Below are 18,557 nucleotides of genomic sequence, written 5' to 3' on the forward strand. Positions count from 1 at the left end.
GGCTTTATAATAAATGAATGCATGATGAAGCAACTGATGGGATATTGTTTCAAATAACATTTCACTGAAATTGCACCTCCTACGATTTCATTTGCCAACTAAAATTGATTGATTGACATTGTCAGAATGCACTGTGAAGGGCGAAAAAAAGAGGAATTCTGAGTCAGAGTAACCCTTAAAACTTTAATCAACAGGCAATGCTTTTCAAGGAGTTTGATCCTTGCAGGTCGGCCACCTGTGGTCACCTTGAAAGATGAGGTTTAATCCATCATTTCAGTTGTGGTGACTAATTGGATTGTAAATTATATCAATAGAGAAAGTGGATGTTCCAGAAGTTAAACAATGGTAACACCCCATCATACATGATTGATGAAGAGCAAACAGCTGGTCTTTTCAGAGAAAACAGAACAGACTGACTTTATCATCATGGCAGGTTGTTGAGAATCTTAATGACATGGTGTGTAGTAACAGGGTTGTGTGATGTACAATTAAAAAGTTGAGAAATGAATTAACCCTCCTGAGATATGTGTAAATGTATAATTTATAATCATATTGAGCTTTATCCAAGTAATGTAAGTTACGTACAGATCAGGTTGGGAAAATAGCAGAAATGAATATCTTCTTCTGAATATATTATTAAAGGGGCAGTACTCGACATTCAAAGCATACACATATTTGCTATGTAAAATATAGAGAAATGGCATCCTGAGCAGAGAAGGAAGTCACACTGACCCCCTCTGTGTTTGTTGTAACCCAATTGTCTCTGTTCTTTGTTTTGTAAGGTCCACCATGGATCTTAGTGCGTGTGGTCTTAAAAAACATAGGGATTTCCGATATTGGGGGACTGTGTCTATGGAGGCAATTCCAACCCACTGTGTTGTTTCAGTATTTCAAATACAGCCCCTTTAATTGTTGTTTTTAATATTATCTGTTTGCCTTTTGCTTTTAACCCAATGGAGTTCATCTTGACATAACAAATTTGAAAGAGTGACTTCTTTACAATATCTGGGAAGAAAAGGAACACTGGCGATGGGGCTTTCCTTAGCTGCAGTTGTTTGTTATTGCAGTTATGTTTAACCTCTCCTGCATATTGTGCTTTGAACAGCCCTCAAGGCTATTTTTTTGTGATGTGAATAATCCAATTACTATGATTGATTGTTAAATGGAAAACCCGCAAAAAGCTGCTGTTGTGGCTATGAAAGTTGAGTTGGCAGTCTGGATTTCAACCCAGCAGCAGTGCTAATCTCTTCTTATCACTGAAAAAAAATACAATACGACACTGAAGTACAAAAGTGATCTTTTAATGTTCCAAATGTACTCTATTTAGCACAGAGAATGTGGCCACATTGTATTAATAAATCAACCAATCTGTCTCAAGGGCCTTTTAATGAGTATGTCTGTGCTGCTCAGGTGAAGGAACTAAAGCCTTTCAAACAGAAATGAACGGCCTTAGTCATGAAAGTTAACAGTAACACGGGGAGGGGTGAGCTTACTCTTGTTGGAAATTTACTTGGAACGTCAACAAAAGTTACAAAGCAGGAACTCATAGTGCACCTTAAAAGAAAAGGAGGCCAAGGAGACAGAACAGTGTAACAAAAGACTGCCTCTTAAGTTGGACAGACTGCAGATGTGGAAGCGAGCAGTGGATGCAAACCGTCCGGCACTTTTCAGCTGGTGCCATACACCCACTGAGAGCTTGTAGAACAGGTCAGCACTTCCAGAAATGCGTTGAAACAGGTGGGAGGTTCTGTCTCTAAAATACAAACAGGATGCATTTTGTGTAAATCAGCAGAGACAAAGGTCTAGTATGGACCCCTACAGCAATGTTTGACTGAGGAACGTGTAAAGAAGGAAAGATAAAAGATCTGGTAAATCAACAGTAAAGAGAATGAACAAGAGGGTTTCTATGGTTGGCAGACTACAGATTCTACACTAACTACAGTTGACCTGCTGCAGATAAGGCGAAGAAAGAGGGAGAATGGTGTGTAATTACCAGTGAGTTTACAATGTAAAAGGAGAAAGGATTCCAGAATGGTAAAGTTGAATCAACCTTGAGACTTGTCCCACAGATTTAGATCACTGTTTACATCAAGCCTTCCAAGTCATCTTTCCCATTACATTCTTATTACTTTGAGTAAATAGAGCTGAAGAGGCAAGAAAACAGGAAGGATGATGGACAGCAGGGAGGAGCGGTTATGCCAGATTTCAAAACTCCATTAGCTGCTCTGTGCCACAGCAGCTACAGATGTTAAATTAAAAACAAATAATAATAAAAGATTTGTGTGGCACAAACCCCACAGCTATGATTTTTGTCAAAGACGATAAATATGAAGTAAAAATATTCAACGTTAGCATGGGTTCATAAACAGCACCACTGTTTACCAATTCATTTTTGTAAAATTACAATACTTTGCATTGCTGTTAAACTTGGTATCTAACAACTGTTTTTATGCTTCATATAGAACATAGTAATTATGAAATGATAGCTCTGTGCTGTGATGACTGATTTTTGTTCCGAGCTGGATTCAGGTAAGCATAATTAGTGCTCCCAAAGTAGCAGACATGTAATTGTAAAGTGTCTTGTGTAGTGTAATGCTTACCAGATGCCAAAACAGCAAGTAGAGCTTAGGGATGATGTCTTTCAATTAGGATTTTGCCCCAGAGTCCAGTCAATTATCCATAGAGGTCTGCTTTTCTGTGCTTCCCATAAATTGGCCATGTTTCATAAACCCTACAAAATACAAACAAAGCTGCTCTGCCTATCTGTAGTCGCAAACACTAATTTAACTGAAACACTGGATTTTTTGTTTTGCAACAGAGTTTGCTGTATGATTGCATCTAAAAGACTCATCGAATTAGATGGGCTTCAGTCAGAATAAATCAATTTGCTACCTTGACAAAAAATGATCGTATATTGTGGGTGATGTGATTGGAAACAAACTGATGTTTCAGACAATTTTCAAAGGATTCTCAAAATATACACTATTAGCAACAAATAATGAGGCCTTGAGATGCTCCGATTGGACTTAGTAAAAGGGTCTCTGTTGGAGCTTTAGCATCATTAATCATATTTTTTATTCCAGAACATGCAGTATAGAGGGCATGTTATGTTTCAGACAGATCCTACTATGTTGAATTTTTAACATTGTCAAAACTATATTCACAAAAATCTCCTGGCCCAGGCAATTAAGATTACATTACATTTTTATTATCTAAAAGTAGCTGCAAATTTCACTTTTTGTCACCTTTAATTAATTTAATCTTTTTCAGCCCCTATTTCATATTGTAAGTGGCTCTGCTCAAAAGGGACAAAAAAACTTTAATGACTTCAGCTCCAGCCATTTGAAAAAGCTGCAGAAGTCCATGGCAAATACCTCTACTGGTAATAGCCTCAGTTACTACCAATCATATTGACATAGATTTTGCTTCACATGTTGGGTTTTTAGTGTTGTTTTTATTTGCTCTTATGCTTCATCTTTCTCCTTTTTGAATATGGATGCTGTCAGCCAGGTCTTCCATGAAAAGATGTTTGAACTCAAGCCTAACAGCTCAAATAAAAGAAATGAAAAGGTTTCAGATTGAATCTTTAGATCTTCTCTACATCTTTGCACTTCAGTTTGCTTTGCTGTTTGGTCACTGTCAGAGGTAAAGGGTCATGCCAAAGGACACATCCGCACTACTACTTTTGTTATTTGCTTAATGCTACACCGAGTAGAATAGAGTCTGTGTTTACTATTCCCTCAATGCATAAATAATTCTGGGACTTGAGCCGTGAGAAACTAGTGGGGGAAGAAAGTCCCATACTCCGTTCTCTAGACTCATTAAGACTTTAGGTGTCGGGCAGAAATTTAAAAAATACTATTTTTGATTTGAACAAATTTACATGGTCTCAGTCTCTAATTGTGCATCACAAATGAGAACACTTTTTTACCCTCTTGCAGCTTACATGATCTGCAAAAAAATAATGAACTGAAGGCCTGGTGTGTATTCTAATTGGCTGTTTGTATTCCCAGTACATTCAAAATTAAAACGCAGATGGGATGACAATGTTGGCCTTAGTGAGTACAACTAGCCAGATCCGTAATTTGATCCCACTTGATATTCAGAAGTTTTAACAATATGCTGTTGCAAAAACATGGCATCAATATAACAGACATTCTCTCCATGAACACTATAATATTTGTGTAATATGTAAGTTACCACACAATTTCCAAAAAAGGAGAAACTAAAAAAATCACCAAATTCCAAATGGTTGAGTAGCAATTTGGATATTATAGAGCGATCCGTTGATTTGAACTACTTAGAAATTTTCATGAATTTCTTTATGCTGTCTGTGTTTATTTGGCGCAAATAAAAACCAAATTTATCTTTTATACATTCATTTTCAAATCCCCTCAAAATGGTGCTTAGCAAGGAAAATACATAATGGAGTTACACTAAGCATTTATGTTTGAAACAATTTTGTAAACAGATGAAATCATGACAAAAACTTTTTTTTGTGGTGTTTTTTGCGTTTGTCAAACTTCTTACTTCATACTTCATATTAACAGAACAGTTTGCTCTTACACATCATGTTGACTGTTGCACCTTGTGTTGCATTTTACAGAGTCAAGGTAGACATTTCTGAAAAGATTACCACAAATTTTATTACTAGTCATAGTTCCATTATCTTTATTGTTCCTATAATCGTACCCCCAATTGGCACCGTCAGACAATCGCCCACTAAGAGCCTGCCCATGGTTTTTCCCTTGCTAGTGTGGCACTAAATGCTTATCACTGGGGACGTTATTGGAATTGTAAATTATAGTAGGCCTATGTTCTAGACCTACTCTATCTCTAAAGTGTCTTGAGATAACTCTTGTTATGATTCAATACTATAAATAAAATTGAATTGAAATTGAATTGAAGAGGCATCCATCCCTAAGGAGATTCCTTCTGTGACAAAAATCAATCTCTTCCAACATCCAAGTCAACCTAAAGTAACGCAATGAATAGTTGCAGTAGATCCTGTGTATTGGTAAAGTAAATGCCATTTTTTGAATGTGGCTTGAACTTCAAGCTTGATGCTGTGATTTACCTAGAAGGGCCATAATAGGAATGAGTGTCCCATTATGATAAAGGCTAAGAGTATTACTTATTTCAATTACTTCCTGTTGCTCACCAGCATACAGTTGACAGCTTTCTTGAAATGAAAACTGTAATTGATGAAGTCCAATGAAAGACATCTCAGTAAATCGAGTTCCGGTCTGCCACTGACAGTTTCGCCTGTGAGGCACAGGGGCCCTGGTGGTAATGGTTTTAAATGTGGACATCAGCAATGTGGATGGAATATCAAGAAAAAAACACTTTCTACCTTTCACTGTTTAATGAATAGCATGCCTATTTTCTCTCTTTCTCTCACTCTCTGTAGGACACTGAAATTATCAACACAGCCATTCTGACCGGACGCACTGTGGCCATTCCTGTCAAAATGGTCTCCATAGAGATGAATGGAGCAGTCACTGACGTCTCAGCCTTTGTGCAGTGCAAGTCCTCCAATGAAGACATTGTTAAGGTACAGTGAATCTGATTTCCTCAATCTCTGTATCTGGGAGAAGATGTCAATTTAGAAAATGTAGTCCCTTTACTCCATGAAACCTTAATTTTTGGGCTGCTCCCTGCACTTATGGTTTAAATATTTCCTTATTCCTCAGATCAAATGAATGGATCTTAATAAAACTCTATGTGTAGATCAACATGTTGACAAAGGTTAGTAGAAGGAAGCTCCATTATATGCTTTCTAAAGAAATTAAATTTAATTTATTTATAGCATCAATTGAGATCAAGGTACAGTATCTCAAGACACTTTACAGATAGAGTAGGTCTACACCACACTAGACCACATCAATTTACAAGCACCTAACCGTTCTAGTAGTTCCCTCCAGAGCAAGCAACAGTGGCAAGGAAGAACTTCCTTTTAGGAAGAAAACTCGGACAGACCCATGCTCTTGGTAGGTGGTGTCTGACAGGGCCGGTTGGGGTTGAAATGATGAGTGGCAATAACAGTCACAATAAAAGATAATGGACCAGTGACTAAAAAATAGTTTGTAGAAGTTCATGGCATAACAGGGCACTGCTCGTCATTAAGGCACAGCAGAGCGTAGCGGGATGTAGCACGGCATTGCAGGACATGTAGCAGGACCAGGGCGACAGCTGCATCCAGGATTTTGGAGCCTCCTTGATCCAAGGAAAAATGCTGGGGGAAAAAGAAAATAAGGACTGCGGGGAGTGACTCCCCAGAGCTAGGTTAGTAACTGGCATTTCTGGGACATGGATGTACACAGATGGAAAGATAAAGGAGAGAGGAGCTCAGTGTGTCACAGGAAGTCCCCAGCAATCTAAAACTATTACAGCATGACTAAGAGAGATAGGGTAAAGAAAGGAGGCTGGTTGGCCTGTGCTGCCTTGCCTCCCTCTAGTTTGATTACATTATTAATTATATGGTGGATGAATCTGATGACTATGACAAGAAGCGGGTAGGCCAAGTTAGGCGGATACTGCAACTCGTAACTCCCTAACTATAAGCTTTATCAAAGAGGAGAGTTTTAAGTTTACTCTTAAATGTGGTGACGGTGTCTGCCCCCAGACCGGAAGCTGGTTCCACAGGAGAGGAGCCTGATAGCTCAAGGCTCTTGCTCCCAACCTATTTTTAGAGACTCTAGGAACGACAAGTAACTCTGAATAACTCTGGAATTCTGGGAGTGCAGTGCTTTAGTGGGACAAAAAGGCACTAAGAGCTCTTCAAAATAAGATGGTGCTTGACCATTTAGAGCTTTGTAGGTCAGGAGCAGGATTTTAAATTCAATCCTGGATTTTACCAGAAGGCAATGCAAAGAAGCTAATACAAGAGAAATATGATCTAATTTCTTAGTTCTTGTCAAAACATGCGCTGCAGCATTTTGGTTCAGCTGGAGAGTGTTAAGGGACTTATTTGAGCATCCTGATAATAAAGAATTACAGTCTGGAAGTAACAAATGCATGGACTAGTTTTTCAGCATCATTTTGAGGCAAGATGTTCCTAATTTTGGCAATTTTACAAAGATGAAAAAAGGCTGTTCTTGAGGTTTGTTTTAGATGGGTGTTAAAGGATATATCCTGATCAAAAATAACTCCTAGATTTTTGGGAGTAGTGTTGGAGGCCAGGGCAATAACATCCAGAGTAGCTATATCCCTAGATAATGAAGTTTGGAGGTGTTTAGGGCCCAGCACAATAACTTCAGTTGTGTCTGAGTTTGTCATTCTTTCTAGTGCTACTAGTTATACCAAGGTGCTAGTTTCCTTTGATTCATCATCTTATTTGTGAGAGGAGCAGCAGAGTCCAAAGTCCTCTGTAGGCAGGTCGTAGCCATCTACAAATGTATAAAATTGCGAAGGACTAAAGTTAACATAAAGGTCCACTGTTTTATTAAGGAACAGAATTAAATTATATTCTGTTGGAATATCTTCCTTAAATGTAGCTATAGCACTATCAGATAGGCATGTAGTGTAGAAGCTTTTATTTACTTTAGTCAGGTAATAAGATTTCAAAAGTTATTAGAGAATGGTCTGATAATAAAAGATTCTGCGGAAATGCTATTAAATCTTCAATTTCGATGCCATATGTCAGCCTTAAGTGGCCTTATGCACACTGACTGGAACCAATTGAATCTACTAGTGAGTCAAAAGCAATGCTAAGGCTATCGTTGTCAACGTCCACGTGGATATTAAGATCACCTATAATAAGTACTCTGTCTGATTAAAGGACTACACCTGATAAAAAACTCTGGGAATTCAGATAAAAATTCAGAATATGGTCCTGGAGCTCGGTAAATAACAACGAATATAATTATCTGTAATGTTTACCATGATAGGTGTTGAAGATTAAGAACATGGCTTTCAAATGATTTATAATTTAGTTTAGTTTTAAGATTAATTAACAAGCTTGAATCAAAGCCACTCCCCCTGCTGCTTATGCCTATGCCCCCTTGTTGCGGGCTCTTAGCAAATTCTCTAGAAATTATCTTTGAAACCTATCCAACAGATTTAAACAATTAAGCAGAGTTCAGTAAGTTTTATGCTGGAGCAGAAAAATAGCGTCCGTGAGATCGGAGCACCGGAAATGAGACAACAAGCTTACCGTAAACGTCGGCACCGAGACCACAATCGCAATCACCACACAAAGAGACGTGGCTCACCTGTGGCTGAGCCATGCATCTCTTGTTGCTCATTTGAGTGTGATGCAGGCAGATATTGCCAGTTATCCAGGTTTCAGAGAACAATCACCAGGCTCACAGGGAATCCAAGCTGAGAATACAATATCCAGACTTGTTGATTGAATAAATTAAAGTGGGATCACAACTACTTGCAGAGCACATTAGAGTCTGTGATTACGCCGTTATTGTTTTCTCCAGTCAATTACAATCATAATATATTGCATTATTTGTAGATTGTATGGGCAGTACAGACAAGTGTTGCTGTGTTGTTTAACATTCTTCACTGATCATATTAAAAGGGATTGTGTAACGGGAGGCATGACCTTAGATAACGTAAACAGTGTATACTGTATGTACTTATATTAAAATATAAAATTCCTCCCTTCAGGTTTCCTCTTATGCAATCTATAATTATATTAACCTTTCTTTATATAGCATTTATAAAAGCAGAATTTATAACATGGGTTACTAGAAGATATTTAAAAAAATAAAGCGGTCACCAAAAAAGACAAGAGGTATAACAAAAGGTTTGCAGAATGTAGGTGACATGGTCTTCATGATCAGAGGAAGGACGTTATCAAATCCAAACTTAGAAATGCATTTTGTTCTTAGTTTGCTTTTGTGAGATGGTCAACTGTATATGATTTCTCAAAGGTGTCTAACAAACTTCCAAACAAGTTTTCATCATCACTATTTAACAATAACTAGGCGTTGGACACAAAGTGTGACAATGGCTGCATGATGATGAAAGAGGATGCTGATAGTTCATTGTTTCTGCCGTCTTACATCCACTTCCTAATTACCAGCAGGTTGGCGTTCATTGTCCAAGCATTTATTTGGTGAACCCTTAAATTCTGCCAGAAGTTAGATGTCCCAAAGTGTAAGCCATCTCACTCCGCCTATCACAATGCCTACAGGGTGTTTTTAATCAGGATGGGTTTAACCAGGGAATCAGGCAACTGGCAGGGGTATTTTTCTTAAACTGGTTTATACCTTATCAAATGACTCTATCTCCTTCTCATGCAAAGGTTGCTCTGAATACAGTAGCAGCTGCATCTTAATACACTACGCTCAGTGGGAAGCTGCCATCAGGGAAAGGGAGGACCGTCGTGCCTCGCAGTATAATCAACTTTGACTTGTCAAGCGTGTCTCCCAATAAGAGAAATCTTTAAATTCAATAAATTAATATGTTATATTTGACAAATACCAAATCCAGTCTGTGTCGAAAGGCCTTTTTTTCATTGAATAGTAAAACTGTTATATCAAGTCAGACTTATGGAAACCTTTTCGTTGGTTTAGCAGCTCCTCAAGGTCAGGTGCGGCAGGTTTGATCATAGATTTTACAGATTGCGGCCATGAAGTCATGAAGCCCTTCTTATTTAAAGACCAGTATATGTCCAATATAGCACTTTCACTTTGATATACTGGACCAACCCTAATAAAGAAATGTTCATACCTGAGGGAGAACAAATGAATTTAAAGATTTCAGATCAATTAGTTTCGTATATACACATGTTTCTTTAAGGTGGGAGGGGTTCCAGTTGTGGTTTATTGGATTGTGTTGTCAATAGAAAACAACAGGTGTTGCATTGGGATGGCTGGCCTGAGCACGTCGTTTATCATTTTTCATTATCCATTAAAGACAAGGCGCTGGGCCATGTGATATTGAGTGGGCTTGCTTCAGTGCACATCCCGTTGAACAACTAATTTAAAATGAGCCCTTCAGGCCCAGGAAATACATGAGTCACGAGTTCAATAAAGTCCCCCTGAGAACACAGAAATAAAAGATTCACACTCAGACAGACTATTACAGACATTACTTTTTTATACCACCCACATTACTTTTATGCCAATAGCCACGCCGATCTATTCTAATCAGATTGTCTTGTTTTAGTCGCGGCATGCTGGGTGTTTTTTCTTTATTTTTTTTTCTTATTTTGAGCACAACAGTTTACCACAAAGCTTTCCAGTACCTGGCTTTCATATCACCTTCTAGCCTTGTGACTTGAGGCTGCATTTAAACTTAAATTAATTTTTAAGACTTCCTCCCTGACCTAAGTATTATTTTCAGCCCAGTATTTTCTCATTACAATATTTGCCAACCCACTGGCTGTTTTTTTAGAATAAAAATAGGTGAGAAGCTGTCATTTTTCTTTACTGCACAGTTTCTTTATTTATTTAATTCTTCTTTTCTTTGGAAATAACTAAGCTGCATCTAGAGCCTATTATAGCAGATAAGCCTGTGTGTGTGTGTGTGTGTGTGTGTGTGTGTGTGTGTGTCACAGAGACTCCCACTCATCATTCTCTTCCCTGGCATTGTAACTCATATACAGTAACCCATCTGAAGGCAAAGATAAGGCCTTGTGTGTGTACATTACATCTCATGCCTGTGGTCATCCTGCATGCATACTGTACTTGGCTGAAGGCTCTTTTTTCCCTGTGACAATTGCATGTTAGTGTGACACATTTACCTTAAGGGCGGTTCCAAATTTAGCTTGTAAAATGCACACTTGTGGAAAGGATTTCCACAAGATTGAAGGCTTTTATAGCAGCATATTAATGCTTATGGTTTTGGAATGAGCTGTTCAACAATTACATATGGGGTGTACTGTTAAACTGTCCATATACTTTTGGCCATATAGTTGGGTTTTATTTGCTAGGATTTGGAGAAATCTGTCTCTGAAAGTTCTGTCTCCATCCTACAAGGGAGGGGGCTGTGTATATCTACATGAATGGCCAAGGTACATTTGTTTAATATATTATTTGGATACGCAGCCTTTTAAAGTACATAGATCACTGCTTTGCAATACGAAATACAGCAAAAGATGAGGATTTCTTTTAAAATAACATCCAAATTGTTTCCAAAAGTCCCTACTCTCCAAAACAACAGATCATTTTCACCCTCAAGTTCATTAATCCTACAAACAACAGGCTAATGGGGGCTGGCTCATTTAGCAAACAGAGCTAAATGAACTCATTGGTTGCACTGCTCTTGAAGCCAGCAAACATCCATCACATCAAGAAAAGCTTCAGAGCGGCTCCAAGACACAATCCCAGTAATGCTAGCCATATGTCAGCTGTCATTTTGTGTTCATTTAACACATATGTTATACCTAAATGGAAACTCTATTTGGCAGAACATTGTGGCAATAAATTCAGTGGATTATTAAATTTCAAAAAATGAAATCTGCGATAATTGCGGTGTCTGTTTGGAAACACATGCCATGAAGCATGAAAATGTGAATGTCATCAAGATGGCTTCCTTTTTCTTCTGCACCGGTTTATTCTTTATGTGTCTTTGACATTGAAACGTGGGTGAGAAAATCACTTGTCTTCTGTGGTCTGTTTGAGACACTAAAAATGAAATCAGAGTGTAGGTGCAACACTGCAAAGTGTTTGTGAAATCACCCGGTGTATATTTGAGCTTTCAAGCAGCCCAGGTGATTGTTCACTTCTCGCCACCTCAAGGATAATTTCAACTCCAACATGGAAAATATTTTCAATATATTTTTCAGTCTGCATCTGGTTTTGTTTCTTTTCCACAATTTTTTTGTACAGACCTTATTTTTGCTTTGCGGTGAGCAGGTTGCTTTTCAGATCATAACATGTAACCGTGGCAACAGGCGTTCCGGTCCAGTTTGTCGCACGTCACCCCCTTTCTCTCTTGACCTTTTATGCTGACTAATAAAAGCTAAATATCCGACATACTCTATACATTTAAAATATCTCTATATATCTATAAAGTATACTCTGCTGTCAGAGCATCTGAAGTTGCCCCTTGAGAAAACATTAAAATGGAACACAAGATTGTTATTGTCATTGTAATTCTCAAGCCTTTGAGTCTTTGTGTTTTTTTATCTTATTTTGTTCAGACAGATTACTGGTTTATTAATGAGATTGTGAATTATGAATCACAGCCTTATTATTTTATTTATTTCTATTTCTATTTTTTACCCTCATAATCAGTAAACATGTTTGTTTATTTGTATACACACATAAATTCAAATCACATGAAAGAAATATAAAGTATGTGTGAGTGTTAGAAACCTGTGATGGCTTGTACAAAATAACGCACCCAAAGATACAATGTAAACATACAAAATCTCCAGTACATTTCATATATTAGTGTTCAAAAATGTCACAGAAAATAAGTGTAAAAGTATAGTTAAAAAGATTTAATCAGTGCCAGTCAGTCTTCACTTTCTGTTCCCCCTGGTCACTTGAGGCTCTTTCGCACGTTGGTGGTTTGCGATTAAAGCTTGTTTTTGTTTGATAATTAAGGAGAAACAAGACTTTAATTGCTTGGATGTGGATATTCCTATGTTCTCATCACAAATTGTTTCTGCTGCCGTCAGGTGGCTGAAAAAATCAGTTACTGCAGGTTTAACATAAAGGCTGTGCTACAGGCTGGGGGTAGACAGTTGGACATATATAAGTATAGTTGCATCATGGGAAGTGTAGGATGCAGTGTTTTGGGATCTTGACCCATACTGTTGACTAAAAGTCAGGATATCACTGCTTCTGCTGCATCTTTTTTGAGCATCTGTCTTGTCCCGTTTGTGAAAGTTCATTACAAAATTTCTAAAGCGCCCCTTCAAGGGGTCATATGTAAATAATGATCTTATGATGTAATGGCAGTAAATCTCTTTAAGCACTGTGATTGCTCAGTATGAAATAAATTGATTGCTCAAGTTCCACACCGGATTATGTGAACTAATGTGTTTAACTGCTAAGAATGTGGATGAACAGAGTGGAATGGTCACATCATAATATATTGGCATTAAAGCATCCCTTGCTTGAAGGACAGAAGCTGCTGCCTTTACTGGAACCATTTGGGAACTTAATTCAGTTACCGTTATGCAATAAATGTGTGACAGCTACTCCGGTGGCTTCACCTTTATTAACCTAGCCCAACCTTTCATTCTGATTCATGTGACCAATACAAGACCAAATCCAAGAAGCGCTTGCACATGCCCTGCTGATCTGTCTCCACCCAGGCAATCTGTTGGCACCAGGGAAGATGCCACAGCACATTAGCAGCAGTGTGACGGCATGTGGCTGCTCAGTGTGTGAAAGCCCTCCTCAACAAGTCCCCACAGGGCCACTGATACTCAGAGTTGCTAACAGCTTTTGACTTGCAATTAGCCGGCCAAGTTTATCAGCAGCAATAGCTGCAGGAGCTGAAGTGGCACTGCAGCTAGTGCACCTTCTCTGTGTGTGTGTGTGTGTGTGTTTGTGTGTGTGTGTGTGTGTGTGTGTGTGTGTGTGTGTTTGCAGACGTGTGTGGCTTTAGGGTAGAAGGGAGTATTTGTCAGGCAGATGTTCTCAGCTCTATATACAGCCAGCCATACTGTGATTAATCAAGGTGGCTGCGGTCATTGTGTTGAGTTACTTCTTCTGTCTTTTGTTACTCGCTTCATACAGATAAGACTGCACATGAGCAGACAGAACAATAACACACAGACTGGATACTGTGTATTGTCCATAAGGTCAGACCCTGCAAAATTACATTAACTGAACCAGAGGAGAAGACTGTCATCTTAAGAGGTCCATCCACCCGCCCTCTTCCCCCACTGTTGCCTGTCTGCATGGAAGGGGAATTGTATTACCCAGACCTCCACCCAGTTATGATGAATCCCCAGCCCTGAGAAGACTGGCCAGCTCGACCTCCATTTGCTGGAGATTAGATCCTCTGATTACAATGCCAGCTACCTCCCACCACTAGATAAATCTTCGATGGGAGCCCAAAAGTAAAATCCTCCAGTTCCATTGCAGTTAATAATTTAGTCTTCGAGGGGGACAATTATTCACGATCATTTAAATGGAGTCTGAGGTTTTTTAACTAGATGGAAAAGCTAAAGAAGGGTTTAAGTTAAAAATTGCTTTTTTGTTTGCTAGGACTTCAATTTAGAAATGTCCATATATTGAATTTATATTCAGTGTCATTGCTGTGTCATATATCACGTTACATGAATATCTTGTGAAAGATGAACTGTGTGAATGTGTTTATAATGTGCCATGTAGGTGTTATTAACTAAAGATCATGTGAAATGTTACACTGCCGTCAGCCTTCATATTATATGAATTATATGTTTGCCTAAAAGCTTGTGTTGGCATATTATGTGTCTGTATGAGTGTTCATAGATCATTATGCTGAGTATGGCCAAGAGAGGTGGTGGGGTTAGGATGTGGTTTGCATGCCTAATTTGCACTTTTTATGCTTAACAAACACTGGGTAAAGAAGCACTAATTTGACAGCATAAAAGTTTCAAATTAGATTAGAGAGCAGCCCACAGTTAGTTAGCATTGTTTACAACAGTAGTTCTCTGCACTGTACTTTTATTCTGACAAAACACAGCAGCAGTTGATTTTCTCTGCTTCGTTGCATGTCGCTGGTTTAAGCTGCAGAAATCAGCTGCTGTAGTGTTTGAATGGAATGAAAACCTGCAGAGTCCTTGGCCCACAGCGGCTGGTCTACAGTGTGCTGATTTTTAACATACTGTAGAGAAGGGGTGGGCAATTAATTTTCCCAAGGGGCCACATGAGAAACATGGAATGTTGTGGAGGGCCGGACCAATAGGCTAAACTAAATTATGCTCAATATTAATTTGATCTCTGAAAAAAAGCAGTGAATGGTACGGTCTTTGATAAGCTGCAACTGGTAAGGGCACAAATGTTATGATTAGGACATGAAAAAAGTGAAGCAGATATAATACAAAATGCAATTATGTCACTATTTATTCAATATCCACAAATGCAATTGTGACAAGAATGTGCATGTTTTTTTTAATATTTTTCAAAGAACATCATTTGATTAACTTTACTACTTGACCTGACAGCTGTGTGGTAGCCTATGTCACCATGTTCACTTTTGCTTCTTTTTTCAAATTTGCCGTGCAACACCACCAAACACTCTTTAATAAACTCCCCTTCAGAAAATGGCCCACTGTTTTTGGTGATCTTGTGTGGAAATCACAAAGCTGGTCTCGACTGCTGCATCTCTGGATGTGCAACGCTTGGTAAAAAGCTTTGTTGCTTTTGGAGTTGAACTTGTAAATCTTCAGATGTCCTTGCCAGCTCTGCTTGAGTCAAGTTGTATTTCTCTGCGTGTTTAGCTTAGCTTAGTTTTAGTGTTTATTGTAGTGGTGATTCAAATTATAATATTTCAACATAGCGATCTAGCGATACCTTTGACTTCAGTAAATAAATACTTAGAAGTCCCTGTTTGGTTAATAACTCAGCGTTCTGTGTCAACCTTTATTTTTTTCCCATGAGCTGTCATTTTTGAGGGAGAATCCCTCATTCACATCCATGTTAATGTCTTGTGAGCTCAGTTTGTGACTCGCCAAAACATTGCAGTTCTAATTCTTCTACTTAGGTTTAATTGTGACTTGCAACCAGAAGAGAAGAAGAAGCTGCACAGTTGCAAACTACAACAAATAGTTGCCTTTGAATTAAAAGCAGTGCATTTGTATTCCATACATGATGTACACTTCTTAACGTGTGATTGCTAACTTCCCATTGACCTCATGCGGGCCGGTTAGGGCCGGCCAATTCTTTAAGCCAAACTGAAAATATTGGGAAAGATGGTTTACATGTCATGAACTTTCAAATCAAGAGATCCTTGCTGTCTGTATACTCTACTGAAAATGTCAACCTTGAACTGCTCTGTGATGAATTGTGGCACTGACAGCTGCATCCATACTGTGCTGTATATCATCTCATATCACTTCCTCTGCCACGGACGTGACCATTACCATATAGATGGTCTCTGACTTCTGACCCTGATCTGTTCTAGGTGTCCATGAATTGCGACTATGTGTTTGTCAATGGGAAGGAGACACGGGGATCCATGAATGCAAGGGTGATCTTCAGCTACGAGCACCTGAGCGCACCTCTGGAGCTGACCGTCTGGGTGCCCAAACTTCCTCTGCAGGTGGAACTTTCTGACAACAACCTCAGCTTCATCAAAGGCTGGAGGGTTCCCATTCTGCCTGACCGAAGGTGAGGCTCAAATCCAAATGGAGAGTTGGACATTAAGCATGCATGCAATGTTATTGGTAAATTACAGGTTCATGCAACTTGGTTCTTATTTTAATTGCTTTGGCCATCATTCCCATCTGTAATTATAGCATTGTACTCACCAGGTCAACTGCTGAGATTTGGGAATGTGGCAACATTACTGAAGAAAGGGCAAGAAACATCAGACAACCTGTCTGATCAGAGATCAGACAGGTTGTAAACAAACCCCCAGATTAGCCAAATGTAGTCTTAGTCCACATATGTACAGATATTTTAAAAGCAGGGATTTTCTTCCTTCCTTCTCAAAAAGATTCCATCCAAAAAAGCATAGTTTATAAAAATCTCTTTTCAAAGGAAAACGCAAAGAAACTGAAGCAATGTCAAGAGTTCAGAGCATGTTCGCTAGTCATGCAAAGAAGAACACGTAGGCTGTTCACCAATGCCTGAAAAAAGCTGACCGTCAGACCGGGTCTTTTCCAAAACCGGCGAAGCTGGCAGCGGAGTCTTTGCCGTGGGACTAATAGATTATCTAGCAGTGACCTTTATAGCGCATCCTGGTGCCTCTGTTCCTCAATTAAGTAGAAGAGGGACTGTATATTTATGTGCAAACATGTAAAAAGCAGTTGTTAGTGATTGGAACTAGCACTGATTTGGCCACGTCTGCCATTGCGCAAAAAGTCGCCTTATTTTTGATGCCTCACAACAAAGATGATGGCACACATTCTGAGGTCACAAGCAAAAAAGTCAGTTTTGCCTGTCTACACAACAAAACTGAATTAATGAGCACCTTACAAAAGGTCTGTTTTCCTTTACCAAAAATGCAGTTTGAGTGTGGACAGACACAAGAACTTTGTACATGTGGACTAAGTATTTAAAAGGAAAAACTAACGTGAACTGTAAGATAACTGTCTGTTCATCACAGCTTTAAAACCAACTTCCTGCCTCAACTTTGACCTACTGTAATAACCAAAGTGCGCAGACTGTTTTCCTAAGGGATTATAATGCTAACCTACCATTTTTCTCAACATAAAGTGTTACAAAAATAAATCCTGAGCTGTAATAAACAAAAACAAAAATTTCATGTAAACCTTGATTGAAGAGAGGATTATTTTCCTAAATATCCCCAATGGTAAAAGTCAAGCCAGAATGTGTTAGGTGCAGTAGAATTCTTTTTGTTGTATTTTTGCACAATACAAGAGGACTCATTATCCAAAAAGCATGGAACCCTGCAGTCTTAAATATTAGAAACTAAAAAGCAGCCCAGATTTGTTTTCTGTTATCCTGGATTTTATGTGTAGCCGCTTGTTTTGCTCCAATTAGATTATCAGGCTCAGGTACACGGCAAAAATGTACTCTGCAAAAGGAGGCTCTCAAGTGCAAATTGATCTATGAGGTTGTCATGTTTTTGTCAGACCTATCTGAACCCATTTTATACAACAAGTCCAAGGCACAGACTTGATTTGACTTTGGGTAAGTACACAAAAAGCTTTTCAGAATGAATGTTGGTTGTACTTTCAGATAGATAATGATGTTTTTGGACTAACAAGAAGGTAATTTGGGGTGTTACTCAGAACTCAAAATGATGGTCAGGGTTGTTATAGCTGCCACAAGAGAAGAAGCTGCAACACTGTTGCAGTAGTAAGGCCATATATTACATGTAACTGTGTCTATATGTGCTTCAATCCAAAATGGTGAGTTAAGTACAGTATATAGAGTAGACTAAAAGTCTCATTCAGCACATGGTCACTGAATAAATACAGTATATATAATTTCCTTTCTATAAATAAAGACATTTTCACAATAACTTGATGCAGACAGGCACAAATAGTTGCCAATTTCACCCAAAAAGAGAAATGAAGTCAAAATTCCAATTTTGAGTGCCGTCCTTGATAATGATAGGCAATAAGGAATCAAATAGCTTGTCAGTGTTCGATAAGACAAGCTTTTGACAACAGAAGGAATCCAGCAGACAATAAAATATGAGTGAGCTGTTTGAAATATAAAACCTTGAACACTGATGAACAGTGTGGTCTTAGGTTAAGGAACCTGGGTGGGCTCATTAAAATATCCTAGCATTCTTGTCATGGATTTAGCAGTAACAAACAGGCCCACAACCCTTCATTTCAAATGTATAATGGGAGCATTAACAGTCACGCGGGTGGCTGCTGTCGTCGCTGCTGGAGTACATCACAGTAGACCAAATCCATTTCTACCCAACCTGAATGTAAATGGCATGTTTAAGGAGTTGTGTGAAGAATTAAGTTATCTCAAATGGCTTATAGTGCTTGGAAAACATCTTGCATC

The 18,557-nt window shown here is 38.6% G+C and overlaps 1 protein-coding gene across 2 annotated transcripts in view; it reads left to right on the forward strand.

Annotated features, from left to right (window-relative positions):
* tmem132e (transmembrane protein 132E) overlaps positions 1 to 18,557 on the forward strand; it is a 330,057-nt gene that overhangs the window by 288,054 nt on the left and 23,446 nt on the right. For both annotated transcript variants that reach the window (XM_034889700.1, XM_034889699.1), the window contains exons 5-6: positions 5,411 to 5,554; positions 16,030 to 16,235. In XM_034889700.1, coding sequence (XP_034745591.1) covers positions 5,411 to 5,554; positions 16,030 to 16,235 — 350 coding nt within the window. The remainder of the gene's footprint in view (positions 1 to 5,410; positions 5,555 to 16,029; positions 16,236 to 18,557) is intronic.

The sequence above is a fragment of the Etheostoma cragini genome, chromosome 13 (assembly GCF_013103735.1).
Source record: "Etheostoma cragini isolate CJK2018 chromosome 13, CSU_Ecrag_1.0, whole genome shotgun sequence".
NCBI classification, from domain to species: Eukaryota; Metazoa; Chordata; class Actinopteri; order Perciformes; family Percidae; genus Etheostoma; species Etheostoma cragini.